This window comes from Limulus polyphemus, unplaced genomic scaffold, assembly GCF_000517525.1.
Source record: "Limulus polyphemus unplaced genomic scaffold, Limulus_polyphemus-2.1.2 Scaffold1691, whole genome shotgun sequence".
Lineage (NCBI taxonomy): Eukaryota > Metazoa > Arthropoda > Merostomata > Xiphosura > Limulidae > Limulus > Limulus polyphemus.
Genome location: NW_013667301.1, coordinates 63590 through 79065, shown reverse-complemented (window position 1 = coordinate 79065; position 15476 = coordinate 63590). Strand labels below are relative to the sequence as shown.

The 15476-nt window shown below is 34.1% G+C and overlaps 1 protein-coding gene across 2 annotated transcripts in view; it reads left to right on the top strand.

Moving 5' to 3' along the window:
• The window catches only part of LOC106464571 (synaptic vesicle membrane protein VAT-1 homolog-like), a 29491-nt gene extending 14339 nt beyond the window's left edge, over positions 1-15152 (top strand). Inside the window, exons 4-10 of one of the 2 annotated variants that reach the window (XM_022392310.1) lie at positions 394-542; positions 5635-5738; positions 6193-6248; positions 8985-9179; positions 10522-10611; positions 12680-12782; positions 14413-15152. In XM_022392310.1, coding sequence (XP_022248018.1) covers positions 394-542; positions 5635-5738; positions 6193-6248; positions 8985-9179; positions 10522-10611; positions 12680-12782; positions 14413-14423 — 708 coding nt within the window. In that variant the 3' untranslated portion in view covers positions 14424-15152. The remainder of the gene's footprint in view (positions 1-393; positions 543-5634; positions 5739-6192; positions 6249-8984; positions 9180-10521; positions 10612-12679; positions 12783-14412) is intronic. The other variant, XM_013924721.2, reaches the window with a different exon arrangement.
• The last annotated feature ends 324 nt before the right edge of the window (positions 15153-15476 follow it).

Below are 15476 nucleotides of genomic sequence, written 5' to 3'. Positions count from 1 at the left end.
AAAGAGTCTAATCGATGTCTATATAAAAAATGCACATAAAGTCTGAGGCTATAAGTTCATTTTAACGTGCCAAAAATAATCCAGTTATACAATAAGAACGAAGGAATATTCTGAAAGCTTTAACTGTTGCAGTACGGTATAAATGTTGCGATACAGTATTTGAAAATAATCAACACTTGAGTAAGCCTCAGTTCAGAAAAATAGTTCAAAGAAGTTGAGTTCGTGGAATATAAATATTATAAAAGGACGAAAATGTAATTTTGTGATTTACCACTGTTGATAAGTCAATTAACCATTTATTGTATATATATATATATAAACTTAACAACAAATAAGCCAAGTTCCTTTTCATAAATTAATGATTCATGATTTTTTTTTCGTTGATACTTTTAGGGCCAGGCAGTTGCGCAGTTATGTAAGACTGTCCCTGACGTCATCGTGATTGGTACAGCATCACGACATAAGCACGAATCCATCAAAGACTCAGTGACCCACGTTATCGACCATGACAGCGATTATGTCCAAGAAGTCAAAAAGTATGAGTAGTAAACAAGTAATCAACAATTTACTAATGTAGTGATAAATTATTTCAGGTCGCGTATGAAAATAAAAAGTGGTCAGAGCGTGTTTATGGGCGTGCCAGTATTAGATAAGTGCCACTAACTTTTCTGGAAAACGTTCTTAATTCTCAACTAAAGCCATACTCAAACTAATGTATGTGTTCACTTTTAACGTATTTATCAGATAATTTCTCGAAGGACCTGATTTTTTTTTAATCAGATGGCGCCACATAATTTCGTATTTTATTATTTCATTGAGGTTTGCTTGTTTTGTTGTTAAGCGCAAAGCTACATGATAGCTTAACTGTGCTCTGCTCATCGCGAGTATCGAATCAATAGTTTTAGTGTTATAATCTCCTAAAATTACCGCTGAGTCAACAGGTGACTTTTGAGGTCCGCTTCATACAATTACTTGTAAATTGTGATATTGAGCTGGAACTTGGCTCACTTACTATAATCTAAACAAGGAATAACAATTTTGTTTAGTTTTCAAAAAATGTTTGTTTAGTAGATTCATATTATATACGTAATGATAGTTAGCGATTGTTTATGTACAATATTTGTACACAAATACTAAAGTTTTGAGAAAGTAGCATTATCTCCGGCTTTGGCTCCACAAATTAATTTAATTATGTTTATTATTTTGTGCTAACATGCACGTACGTTTAAAGATTTGGGGTCTGAAATTTAACCTGGTTATGATCACGAGTTTACGCAAACATGTACTATGAATGGTTCTGTGTAACATTGGCACGGTCTTATGGTTAGAGCACTCAATCCCCAGTCCACGGGCCACGGGATCTAACCCCATCACAGAACATTCTCACCTTTTCGGCCGTTATAAAGTTATGGCCAATACCATTATTCGTGATAAAAGAATAGCCCAATAGCTGGCGGTTGATGGTGTTGTCTAGCTGCCTTCTCTCTAATCTATCGATTCAAAATTAGGGGCCGCTAGCGCAAGTAGCCCTCGAGTAGTTTTGCGGAAAATTCAACAAACAGCTTATGTCATGTGGATTCTGGTTTTGAGTTGATTATAGTTAATGATTTCTTAAAGAATGTTTCCCTAAATATTTCTTATTAATAGGGCTAATGTCCTGTGAATACGCAAATGATTATATTCCAATGCAAAAATGAAAATTTCGGAAATTTCATGGTATACGTTATAAATTATTCTTTAAGTAAACTAGGGATGCACGGGTACCCAGCCAGATATTCGGCCGCGGCCGGGTAGTGGGCTACCTGGTAATACTCGGATCCGGCCGAGTGTCGATGTAGCATATAAATCCTAATCTTTGTAGTGTTGCGTCAGCGAGGTCACGTGACTAGTATCACGCCACTTCTTTCTCGAACCTTCGTGAATTGTCGGAAGATTACTAGATTGGGGGTAGTGTGGTATATATATAAGATGGTCACAACGTGACGGGACAATGTGTAGGTAATGAGTAATTGAACTGCAGTCAGAGAGAATATTGTTAAGCACGTGAGAAGTTCGTTGAGAATTATAGCGCGACTGTTGAAATTAAGTGTATCGCAAAGTTATATTCAGATAGAATAAACCAGTTGTATTTAAGAAAGAACTTGTGTTGCTAAAGTTTCGTCGGAACGAAGTTACGGAAAATTAAGTAACGACTGGAGGCGTAACAGTAGCAACTAACGCGGTACTGAAAGTTATAATCAATAATTGGTTTAGTTAAAAAAAACAAAAAAAACGTGTTCCGAGCAATAAAAGCTGACCTCCCACTGAAAATCGGAGCTTCAGAGAACAATAATGGTTAATAACAGGCATGGCTTGAGAAGTGGATTTCTGGAGAAGGTGGGGTTTTTGACAACAATAGAGTTTAGGGTTTGAGAAGATGGGGCTAGGCACTGAAAGTTGAAAGTTAAACTTGAATGTTTTGGTGATTATTTGGTTAAATGTAATAAACGTCAACTTTGTTTTTGTTTCTAATTTTTGTGTTTGTTGTTTTTATGGGGGGGGGAGCAAAGGGGAGAACCCATTCCCGGTTCACACCCGGCCCCGGCCGAAGCTTAGTATTAGGCCAAATTTTACTACCCGTGCATCTCTAAAGTTAACACATAACTTACAACCAACAAATATCAGTATTAACCCGTGACTGAGGTTACACTAACTTGGTGTTTTTTGCCTGAAATATTAAGCTATATCACAGACTTGTCAAGTTGTATTCAAAAAACACTTTCAGTGGTGTGTTTTTTTTTTAAATTGGGATTACCATTATTACAAAAACTAAAACTAACGTCAAATATATTCAACAAATTGAAGAAGGAAAAAGTCATAACCATTCCACCTACTGAGTTTATTTGACGTCATTGATTACCCTTAAGTTTTTCATTGTAAAAAAAGGTGTAAAACATTTATACAAACACCCCCTTGAATGAAAGTGTTTTTAAAATAAGCTTACTCAAATAACAGTTCGTTTATGTCAAGTTAATATTGTGGTGTTAATATTGTTCCGTATCCGCTTGTTTGTTAATTTCGGGTATAAATTCTTTCCGAGGAACTTCAGCGATACAAGTCCTTTCTTAATTAAAACTAATTTATTCTTTCTCGATACAACTTTGTAATACATAGAATTTCCACAGTCACTTTAAACTTAACAACCTTTATAACACACGCTATAAATCACAGTGATTCACACACTTTACTTACCGTGCCTACTGTTCGCTTGACTCAGTTATCTATCTCTTCACTCTATCTATCTCTGCAATTGCGCTGGTTTTTCTCGCCAGGCTTATATAATAAAAAAGAGTGCGTCTAGCAAACACTCGGACATTCGCGAGGTTCCCCGATAATTCTAGAAACTCCAGCGCGCATGCTCCCAGCGTCATGCGACTTCCGCTGTCGTAACAATATACATATTTAATTTTTAAAAGTCAAATCAGCCATGATGAAAGAAATAGCATAAAAGATCGCCATAAAAAGTCAAGAAAATTTCAAAAGACCTAGAAACTCGAGCGCTATCGAATAGTTGGTAGTAAACTATTGACAGTCAACTATTCGAAAGTGTTTGAGTTTCGTGTTTGTTTGTTTTTTTTAATCTACGACAAAATTCTAATGTTAGCTAAATGTTTATCTTTAAGCTTTCCTGGGAAAATGCCAAACCCCTGTCTTAAAACATTAATATTTTTTCCATGTAAAAGCAGCTCACGATAACGAGGACATATTGAATAAATGATCACAGGTATTTCAAAAATAGGTTTGTATGGAAAGTTGATTTTAATTTTTAATCTTATAAACATGCGCTTTGATAATTTTTATGTAAAATTATCGATAAAAACAGAAAAAGTAAAATCTAAATAAAATTGATAAACGATTAAAATCCAATCTACAATACTGGGAAAAAAGTGAGGTTACAATGTTGACTCAGTAAACCACCTCAGTCACGAAATTTACGGTTTAATTTCGATGACGAGGAATCCACTTTGAGACCTATAATGCTTGGAGACGACTTGAATCGATAATGAAGAAAAACTTTAATATAAGTTTAACATAACAGCAAATGTACATAGGTACCTGATGACGACAAAACCTTGTCGAAACGTTGAACATTTGCTGTTATGTTAAACGTATATTAAAGTTTTTCTTCGTTACCTATTCAAGCTGTCTCCAAGCATTACGGTTTAATTGTTTATTCTGGCACATTTGTTTTTCGTTGTGTGCAGTATATAATAACTATACCAAGCATATTCTGATCTAATATAGAGATATATTATATGCTTTAATATCAGAACTTGACAGCATCATTTTAAGTAACTTTCTGTGGAAACTTGAGGGCATCTTATTTTGTTTAAGCGTAATAAATACTATTGAAGTAATGGGAAAGACTGAGAAAGCAATTGATCTCAGAAAATGTAACGCATATCAAGGTATATCATTAAGGCATTAACTTTAATTTGGAATTTGGAAGATTTTTCGAAGATGTATAACAGTTTTTTATGTGGGCTTATTTTTTGTTTGCTAATCTCTTTATGTTACATGAATGTGAGGAAATGAATGCAATAAATATATATATATATATATTATTACCAGCAAAAACACTGACTAATAAAAGGAAAGCACCAGGTCAAACCTGAAATATAACGGCATTTATGTAGCAACGTCCTGGTGATATTCAACTCTACTACAAAGCACCTTTTGTCTGTTCGTAAAGAAAATATTTAACTTCTCAAACTCTGATCACCATGAAACTTTAGCTAACGGGTATAAATAATCTTAGTTATGGGACCAAAGGTTCATTGTTAATTCCAGCTCAATTTTTTTTCCTTGTGTGCAGTGTATAAACACTATACCAGGTGTTTTTAAACATAACATACAGATATATTAAACTTTTAAACAGAAGAACCTTAGAGGAACATGTTAAGTAACTTTCTATGGAAATTTGAGATCACTCCCTAATTGTAGCCCCCTATGGGACAGCGGTATGTCTGCGGACTTACAACACTAGAATCCGGGTTTCGATACCCGTGGTTGGCAGAGCACAGTTAGCCCATTGTGTAGCTTTGTGTTTAATTACAAACAAACAAACTATAATTGTAGAAGTACAATGCACATTGCTAAATATTAGTAAAAACTCAAAGAAATACTAGAACAATTAAATTAAAGGTTATCAAGCATTTATGTTAAAACGTTTAACTTAAATTTAACATTTGTGAGCCTTTTCGTAAATGTAGATAGTTTCGGGGGGGGGGCATGGAAATTTTGTCGATTTTCAATAAACACTAATAGTCATTTCCTTGAATAACCATCAGAACGTATCGATTAGCCTCAGGTATTTTTGAAAAAGTTTATTGAACAACAGCTTATTTAAGATTATACTTTTTATCTTTCGCAAAACTTTAAAATAGCAAAATCTTGGACAATTGTGAAATAATAAAATTGGATCGCGTGTGTCGAACATCAATAAATTGGTCATTGTGTTGTCCGTAAACATTTAACTCACTACTCTGTTTTATATAGGCTTACGAATATAATATTTTGTAAACACTCTATATATATCTGTCAGATTTGTAAATAATCATTTGGTATATTTGACTGAAAAATGTATTTCTTAAGACTGTCACAAGATGGCGTTGACCTTGTTTTGGATTGCTTATGTGGTGATGATACTAACAAAGGATACTCGCTGCTGAAACCTCTCGGTCGTTATGTTCTATATGGTATGATATTTTCTTCATTCTCAAAAATGTTGCAGTAATAATGAGTAGAAAGAAATACTTACGGAAGCTATGATATATTTCTGTAAACTACCAGCCCAATCAAAGCTAGTAGGCTATTATAACCAAACCTTGTGATTTGTTAGTACCCACAGACGACAGCTCAGTTTGTGTTGTTTTTAACCTTCTTGAACCATCTTGACAAAGAAGTAAAACTCCAGTTCATATCATAATCTGTTAACAAACCTTGCATAAACTTCTACATTCAGTACTTTAAAAAACAAGAAAAATTGCAACTTACAGTTTATCAATTCTCTATGATGTATAAATATTTGTACGAGAATATAGTAATTATGAACGGCGAGAAATTATTCGAATGTAGTAGCTTTCATCAAACAACAACGTTAGTGGTTTATATAATCCAAATTACCCAGTACTTGTTTGTCATCTATCTTAGGAACCTCGAATGTTGTGTCTGGAGAAACAAAGAGCTTCTTCACTTTTGCCAAATCTGTAAGTTTTTCTAATTATTTTACATATATATATCAAAATAACTAAAAAGTCTCCTTATAAATACAAAATCTCATTTAACTGAGATTAAAAGGGGCAAAAAAATGCTGAATTAAATGTGTGATATCGATGTGTTTTCTAAGATATCTAGGGACTATAAAGAAAGGTAACCAACATTTCATTCATGATGTTAGTTCATATTAGTAAAATATCTGTATAATTCTGTTACGTCTAAGTGTACAGTGGAAACTAGAAATAATTATTAAAATAAATACGACCACAAACTTCAGATAAATAAAACCTTTAATGTTCCCGACTTACACCTTTATCAAGGGTTAGACACCTACAGTCGAATCAGCAAAATACCCAACCCTTGATAAAACGTCCAGAACATTTAAAGTTTTATATATCTGGAGTTTGTAGTCATAGTTGATTTAATAATGCGAATAATTCTGTTGATATTAATCACTTCCAGTACGTAGTTGCTACTCGTTTTCTGGATATCTGATTAGTTTTAATGCGGATTTTAGGCGACGTTTTGTTATCACTGGAGTAAGATTTGATATCATTGCTAGACTGGAGTCAAAAATAACTGTTAACAGGCAGTATGAGTATTTGGAACAGCCTGTAGAATGAATCATGTACCATGAGAGTGAAGTATTTTGCATATGGTACATGCAAGTATAAATAACGTAACTGGTTTTATAAATGACGCTAGTGGTGCTGTACATGATCATATGCAAATCGGTATGATATATAGGCATAAGATGGAAGAGAAATAATTATTTTGCTGTCAGCAATGGAAGTCACATCACATTGTTAAGTTTGGAACGATGGATATTATTGGTGGGCCTGGGCATTCCCTAGTGGTTACTGCAGATAGCAGAGACCAAAGTTGGAGTCGTGATGTTGATGAACATACTCCATACTGTCTTCTATAAGCGTTTATAAAAGTGATAGACAATCTTGTTATTTGGCACAAAAAGTCAAACAAATCATTTTTAGCGGTGAATGCTGCTGATCGACTGTTCCCTCTTTCTGTTGAAATGTTCAGAATGAAAAATGCCTATACCTGAACCATAGGGGGTCTCTGACCTGGACATGTAGCCCATGTGTCGTTTAAGGCGCCACTCACGTTGAAGATTCCAATTTAATATTGTTGGAGCTTTACCATTAGGAAGGCTGCAATAAAAGGGCAGCTATTCGAGCATGACACCACAGGTCCAAGAAGTGTAATATGCATAGATTAGTTTAAAAAGTCCGAAAGACAGTTTGTTTGTAAGCACAAAGCTACACAATGGGCTATCTGTGCTCTGCCCACCACGGGTATCGAAATCCGGATTCTAGCATTGTAAGTCCGCATACATACTGCTATGCCACTGGGGGCCCGAAAGACAGAGTGTTCGCAAATATCAGTGACATTGTTGCGAAGGTGCTGCAAGATCAATCTATGATTTGGGATGTCAGACCGGTTTACCATGATCAATACCGTAAAAAGCAACGCCTGGGATGTGGGATGTCAGACCGATTTACCATGATCAATACCGTAAAAAGCAACGCCTGGAATGTGGGATGTCAGACCGATTTACCATGATCAATACCGTAAAAAGCAACGCCTGGAAAAATTGATCATCGTAAACCGGTCTGGCATCCCACATCCCAGGCGTTGCTTTTTACGCTATTGATCATGGTAAATCGGTCTGACATCCCACAGGGTAAAACCTTCATATGTACTTTTACACTATCTTATGTTCAATAGTTGAAAGGGGCATGACTGTGAATTAAAAAAATGTTTGCAATGGAGTTTACGGCACTTGCTCCTATTGACTAAAAAGAAAACGTGCCTGCTATAGACAGATGCTGACCTATTCACTCTTCATATTCAAAATTATGTCATCTGAGCTAGTGTAATTTACATGTCCCTGAAAATAAAGTTTGCATTCCCCAGAGGTCACAGTGTGTGGCACGCTCACCATCGATTTATCCTGGAGCTATTCTTCTATGGGGAATGAGCACCAAAAGGCTTGACAAACGTACACAGTGACTTGACAATATTATGTGATGCTTTAACCTTATGTTTTAACAGAATGATTGTGGCAATAATGTAATATTCATGCAACAGCAAGATAGTTTTTCACCCTATATTCACCACCTGGTAAAGACATTCTTATTGCAAGCCTTTATTGAGGATCGGGTTTTAAGCCTTTATTTCTATCATGTATAGAAATGGTGTTCCTCAGCCTATCAGACTTTTAAATATACAGATTTTATGCTAAAATCCAGCAAAGATTCCTCAAGCACAAAAAGGCATTCCAAAAGAGATTTGGGCAGTTTTTGGACAGAGGTTACATGCTACAATTAAACAGCTATATGTGACATTAGTCGCTTTTGTGACACCTAGTTCTATTTCCAGAAAGTTTCTGTGATTCATTATGTATGTCCAGAAGATATTTCACCTACATGTTACACGATTTGTCTTACACATGGTTTCAGATATCCATGCTAACTGAATAACCACCATAACATCATAAAATTCTGATAAAAACATTAAAAAAAAATATATTTTGTGAAACTGTAATGTATAACAATAAATAGCAGTTGTAATGAAACAAAATGGTATCAGGACCATAACAAAGCTATTACCTGAGCCATATGTACTTGTTCTGTTAAACATTAGCATTATATATCGGAGGTCAGTGTATATCTAACATATTAGCTGTTTTTTTTTCTTCTTAAAAGTGGTGGCAGGTGGACAAAATCAGCCCCATGAGGTTGTTTGATGAAAATAAGTCTCTTACTGGGTTCCATCTTCGTCACCTTCTGTACCAGCAGGGTCAAGATAAGTATGTTCGTCAGGTGGTAAACACAGTGTTTGAACTCTGGTCAAATGGGAAAATCAAACCTGTTATTGATTCAACATGGGCATTTGAAGATGTAAGTGTCATCTGATCTTTCCTTGATTTGCACTACACAGATTAATGTATTAGAGAGTAAGACATGCATATATAGTATATAATGATAGGCTTAACAATACAATCCTTAATTTTCAGTCTATATCTAAATAGGCACAAAAAGTCTTAAAATTAGTTTCAATCAAAAAATATCACACACTTTAAATGGGTGTATGTGTGTGTGGGTCAATATTTTTAGTATATAATAAATACAAGCGTGAGTGTTCAGATAGTAAAACACGTGATGAGTACAAGGGAAGTGTTTAGCCAAGCTAAATGTCAAGCAACATAAAAAAAAAAATGCTTGGCGGAGCTGAATGTCGAGCAGTGGGAAATGTTTTGGTCCAACCGATTGACGTGCAGGAGGAAGGTTGTTGGCTTAGCTAGGTAAAAAAAAAGAGAGAGAAATAGTGAACAAAAAGCTTGGTCTGCCAGTATGATGTACTTGATAGGAGGAGAATGTTACAGTGCAACATCAATACATTTTTCTCGTTGAGGTCCAGTTCTTGGTGAGAAATGAAAATTTGTCTTGATTAGCTTAATTTTAATCTAATGTAAACTACACATTTCGTGACAAGTCAGTTTTGTACAAGTTATAGAGAGCTATGGGGAAAATACACCTTTGCAAGGCAACCTAGAGGATAGTATTACTCTTCCTCAATTTTTTTCTATTCAAACATAAATCCTTTCTAAACCCCTGTCGTAACTACATTCATTCTACTTTAAACTTTAGGTCATGCTATTGTCAGTTTTCTTGATTTTAATAAGTTGTTGTCACTTTATGACCTCTAACCTGAGTGACGATTTGTAAACTATCTTGTCTGTAATAAACTGTTCTCACTTTGACCTCTAAACTGAGTGACAACCGATATTTTGCAACATATTTTTCTCTCTCTAAGTTCAAAATATTGGTTACAGGAAGTGTTGGACTTGAACGGACACCACTTGGATCAAAGCACATCATTTTTCTGGTTATCTTTAACCTCTGACATATTTTCTTTATTTATTTACTGTCCCATCCACCCACCCCATTAAAAGGAGTATTTGTGGGCAAAAGTTGTTTATTCATCATATATTTCTGGAACACTAGGTATCACACCCTGAAGTTAACCTCGAATAATGATAGAAAAATTCAGTAGACGACCAATCGCCATATTTGTACGATATATTTTTGAAATACCTAAAGTAACGAGGTGTTAAAATAAAGCGTCGGGTATTATTCATATTGTGTTAAAGAAAGTAACTGTTATATTGAAATTTTGACGTACAAAAATGTTTAGGCCTTAAGTTACGGTTTTTATGCAAATTTACGTATTACGTTGAAGGTTTCCGAAGCCATGCAGAAACTACACGATCGTAAGAACATTGGTAAAATAATTCTCGACCCCAGTATGGAACCGAAATCAAAGCAGCAGGTGAGTCGTGATTATTTTGTATTCTATGTGTTATGAATAGAATTGTGAGGATGTCCACAAACTTTGAATTTGAAAATGATGTTTAAAAGTCAGGAAAAATTATCCATAAACCTAGAAATACTGGGTAACTCCCCTGCCCCCCGCGCCTTTTTAAATCTTAGAACTCGTACATGTATGTTAATATACTAAATATTGGTATTTTAATATAATCTTGGCTAATCACGTTATGTTATATTTTGATAATAACGTTATTCATTATAATTGATATTATACTTTATATCAAATATTATTTAAAATATAAAACAACTACACTATTTTGTGTGCCATAAAGATTCAACGTCTTTGTTTCAGTGTCTTTTTCTGCAGAACCATAGTCCCAAGTATGTTCTGAAGTCGATCCCGTCATTCGGTTCTAGGAGCAGAACAACACCGTTACGGTGGCGGGTGCTGCTGACCATTGTCTCTCTGGTCAATATCTAAAAATTAGGGGCAGCTATATGTTATATTTGAACCCTAGCAGTATCTGACGTGACCGTTTAACCTCATAGTACCACATAACCCTTTCCCATCCGCACCTCCATGTTGAGTAAATAGCAAAAGTTATAGCAATACAATTATCACGTGCGACTACCTTGTACTGTTACCAACAGTAATTTGATTCTACTCGCCTGTTATTCAATAATTAATTAGCTTAGTGTGCGGCATACAACGTCGACGTGTTAATGTTTTGCAAGACTTGTGTTTTATTTAAAATATTGATAGAAATAAATTCTTTCAATCAAAATTATAACCTTCCTAGATGAAAATCTTGATATCAACAATGAACGGCTATTTCTATTGGTTTATACCCTAGTTACAAATCTTGATATCAACAATGAACGGCTATTTCTATTGGTTTATACCCTAGTTACAAATCTTGATATCAACAATGAACGTCTATTTCTATTGGTTTATACCCTAGTTACAAATCTTGATATCAACAATGAACGGCTATTTCTATTGGTTTATACCCTAGTTACAAATCTTGATATCAACAATGAACGTCTATTTCTATTGGTTTATACCCTAGTTACAAATCTTGATATCATCAATGAACGGCTATTTCTATTGGTTTATACCCTAGTTACAAATCTTGATATCAACAATGAACGGCTATTTCTATTGGTTTATACCCTAGTTACAAATCTTGATATCAACAATGAACGGCTATTTCTATTGGTTTATATCCTAGTTACATATGTTTTGTCACGTTAAGTTTATTCAAAATGCTACCTGTAAATTTTTCGTCAGATCTGCAATACACAGGATCCCTCTGTTCACCATAGGTATCGGAACTTAATTTTTAGCCCATTATTTACTATATAAATATAGAGTTAGACCGGAGTATAATAGTTTTAATGAGCAAATATTTTTTTTTCATAAATACTAAAATATGAGTCATGTTTATTAGCGTGAAAGTGGCACTGAGATTTGAATTTGAAAAATTGTGACGGTGGGAACTCCGTAGAAACCAGTCTTTATTTACGTTTACAGTTAATGACGTAGTTTATCATTACACCGATTCGTGTTGATGTAAATACATTAAATGGGGAGTTATTATTCACTAGCAGTGATTCCTCTTCTGTACTTTTAATTCGTCGTAATGTAACAACTAGCTTTTGATTAAAGAGTAACCAGTCGCTTTTTCTGTATTCAGTCTAAAAGATGTTCTTGAAACATTACAACTGTTCTGTTTGTTCTTTGAATGTATATTAAATATGCTGGAATTTTGCGTCATTCTGAGAAAAACAACAAAAAACAATAATAATTAGATATCAAATCGGTCAAGAGATAGTTATGAGCTAAACGCTTGTATTTGAAAAACAAACAAACTCAGAGCCGTTCTATGAGCCACGGCTGAAAAGCTTTGCACAGTATTAGTGTAGATTTTTTACTTCATGGATACATATAGCTACCAAAGATTTTTATTTCCGAGATTCTTTTATATGTACATGAGCGAGTTTTAGGGTTTCTACGTTCTTATTGTAACAAAACATTAATTAACTATCATTATTTGTGGACTTATCAGGCGAACGCTGGAAAAGATAAAGAAACTACGGATGAAAAGGCTGTTGCTGGAAATAGAGAGACAGAAAAGGTCAACAAAGAATATGAATCATCTTCATCTTCGTGTAAGTTACTATGTGTTTAAAGATTGAAGCTTAAACGTATTGTAAATCTTAGTTTATTTAAGCCTACTCATAAAGTATTCAATAATTCCGGCCAAAACATATAGTGACCAATTGCTTTCCATTGAAAGTAGTGTTGAATTTATTTTCAGACACAGAATGTTTTATAGAATACCATATGTATTGTTGTTGTTAAAAGCATATACTTTGAAAAACACAGTAAATTGTATATATTTGACTATACACAAACACACAAGTGCGTGCAAAATAACCCCTTTCAGAACAGACGAGCTACAAAGACGAATTTGTAGTTATGCGTAGAATTTACACTCGAGTCAAAAATACATTTGCTGCCACTGTAAAATCCATGATAGTATAGTTAGATCTCAACTAACTACAAGAAATCCAATACTTACCAACGCTTAAAAAACACCCTAAGAAACGCGACTACATTCCAACACGGTTATGTTTTATGCAAAATATTCGATGTCTTTTTGTATTTACACTTTAAAGCAAGTTTTTGTTTCACATTCTCCTATTAAAATCTGACAAGACAAAATAGAGCTTGAAAAGTAGTAACTAGAATCTTTCTTATAGGCAAAATAAAAGTTCTATAAAAAAATCAGAATTATGAATAAAACTTATGGGGCTGTGATGGTCAACCCATTAAACTGTGTAGAATAGCCGACTTCCTATGATGGCAGAGTTCTAAATTAACTTTAAGCTGCCTATAGAGGCACTTATAATTATTAAAGCTAGTTATTTTACTTACAAAAAATAATATACAATTCCTTCTTACTATTATGAATAACAAAATAATGAATATAAAAACCGATTTTTCATCTGTATTATGTGTAGCAAAAATACACTCAGTTTGATATAAGCTCACTATCAATGTACTTTAGGTAAAAATCAAAGTCAGTTTTCTTTGATAGATTGTTTAGGCAAAGTATTCATAATTAGTGCCGGATTTAGACTTGGTGAGGCCCTAAGCTGAATAAAGCTTGGAGGCCCCTTGTTAAAAAGTTACACCAGAAGGTCTCACAAAGGTGCATACTAAAACAGAAACTTCGGTCGCCACAAATAAATTAAAAACATATATATACCTTTTAATTATTTAATAGCAAGGTATTTAAAGTGAAAAATAAAAATTATTTTCAAATGAATGCATTTTAAAAGCAAAAAAAAAAAAAAATAGTTGTGAGGCCCTAAGCTGTAGCTTGTTTAGCTTATGGCTAAATCCGGCACTGTTCTTTCCCTCAGAGTTCCATGCTGACATCAGCAAGTTGAGCTGTCTTGGTCACTGAAGCTCCCTCCGAATGTGCCCCAACAATAACCCCTCTTTCAAAGTCACTGAGGTCTCCTCTTGCAGTCATGCTTATGGGCAACCAGGCCTGTCCAGCATTTTTATATTTGACCCTACCCATGCTGGGATGCAAGTTGCTTAATTAATGGACAAGCCACACCTGTTTGGTAGCCTCTGCATTGCATATACTTCTTGTCCCTCATCTACCCAGTTGTTTCCATTTTTTTTCCACTACCTGTATATTTTGAACCAAACCTTTGATTATATGCATAAATGTATTTAGTTGTCTTGAACGACAGTTAAAATCATAACTTTTTATTAATACAGCTGCCAAATAGCAATGTAGCCATCCCTTGGAGATCACCCTATACACAAGTCAAAGATCTGGAAAATGGATTTTTCATACATTTAGAGCTGCAACTCCCAGTCAACCAGCTATTTATTTTATGTATGTGTTCCTGTTGTTGCTATTTAATTACAACTATCTAAAGATCACATGCAGGACATCAGTGTCAACTTCATTGCTTCAGCATTATATTAATAACAAGGTTAATTCTAAGCTGGTAACCAACAAGCCTGTTTCTACTGTTCCAGAGGACTAGAAAGAATCTTAAATATAATATTATATTAACAGCATTTAAATGTAATTTACCATAAAAGTTTCTTCTTACAAAGAAGTCTTAAGAATATCTTACTGACCCTGAAGGGATTTGTCTGTTATATGCATAGTTATATGTTACTAAGACAATTCAATGTTGTAGGTCCATGTAGTCAATGAAAAATTATGACATAATGTTACACTAAACTTTTATTGTTGTTTTTGGATAACTATTGAATGTTACTTCAGGGCTTGGCATATGTTCATTATACCAGCTACCTAGTAAACCATTGCAAAAAATAATAAACAAAAGAATGTTATTAACTTTGAACTGTATGAAAATGTAACACATACTGAAAAATGCTTTGTACTAGCAAATTTGTATTAGCACGATATTTCATAGATTAAATACTAAAAACTTTAAAGGTCAATAAAAGAGCAAACTTCTGATTCAGTATATAAAATATGATCATGAGACTTCCTTCTTATTTTACTACATGTAGATTACAAAGACCAGTAAACCAGCATGCTTCTGCCCTATCATACAATCTGATCATGATATTTCCTTTTTCATTCATGTGGATTACAAGTGCTAGTAAAGCAGCATGCTTCTGCTTTAGTATACAATACAATAATAAGATTTCCTTCTCATTTTTCTACAGATTATAATAGGCAGGAATTTTATACAATGTTTGATGCTAAATTTCATAAATGTATTTTGGGAGTGAAAAAAGCAAGTGATACTCTTTGTTGTTATGAATTTCGTGCAAAGCTACATAAGGGTTATCTGCTC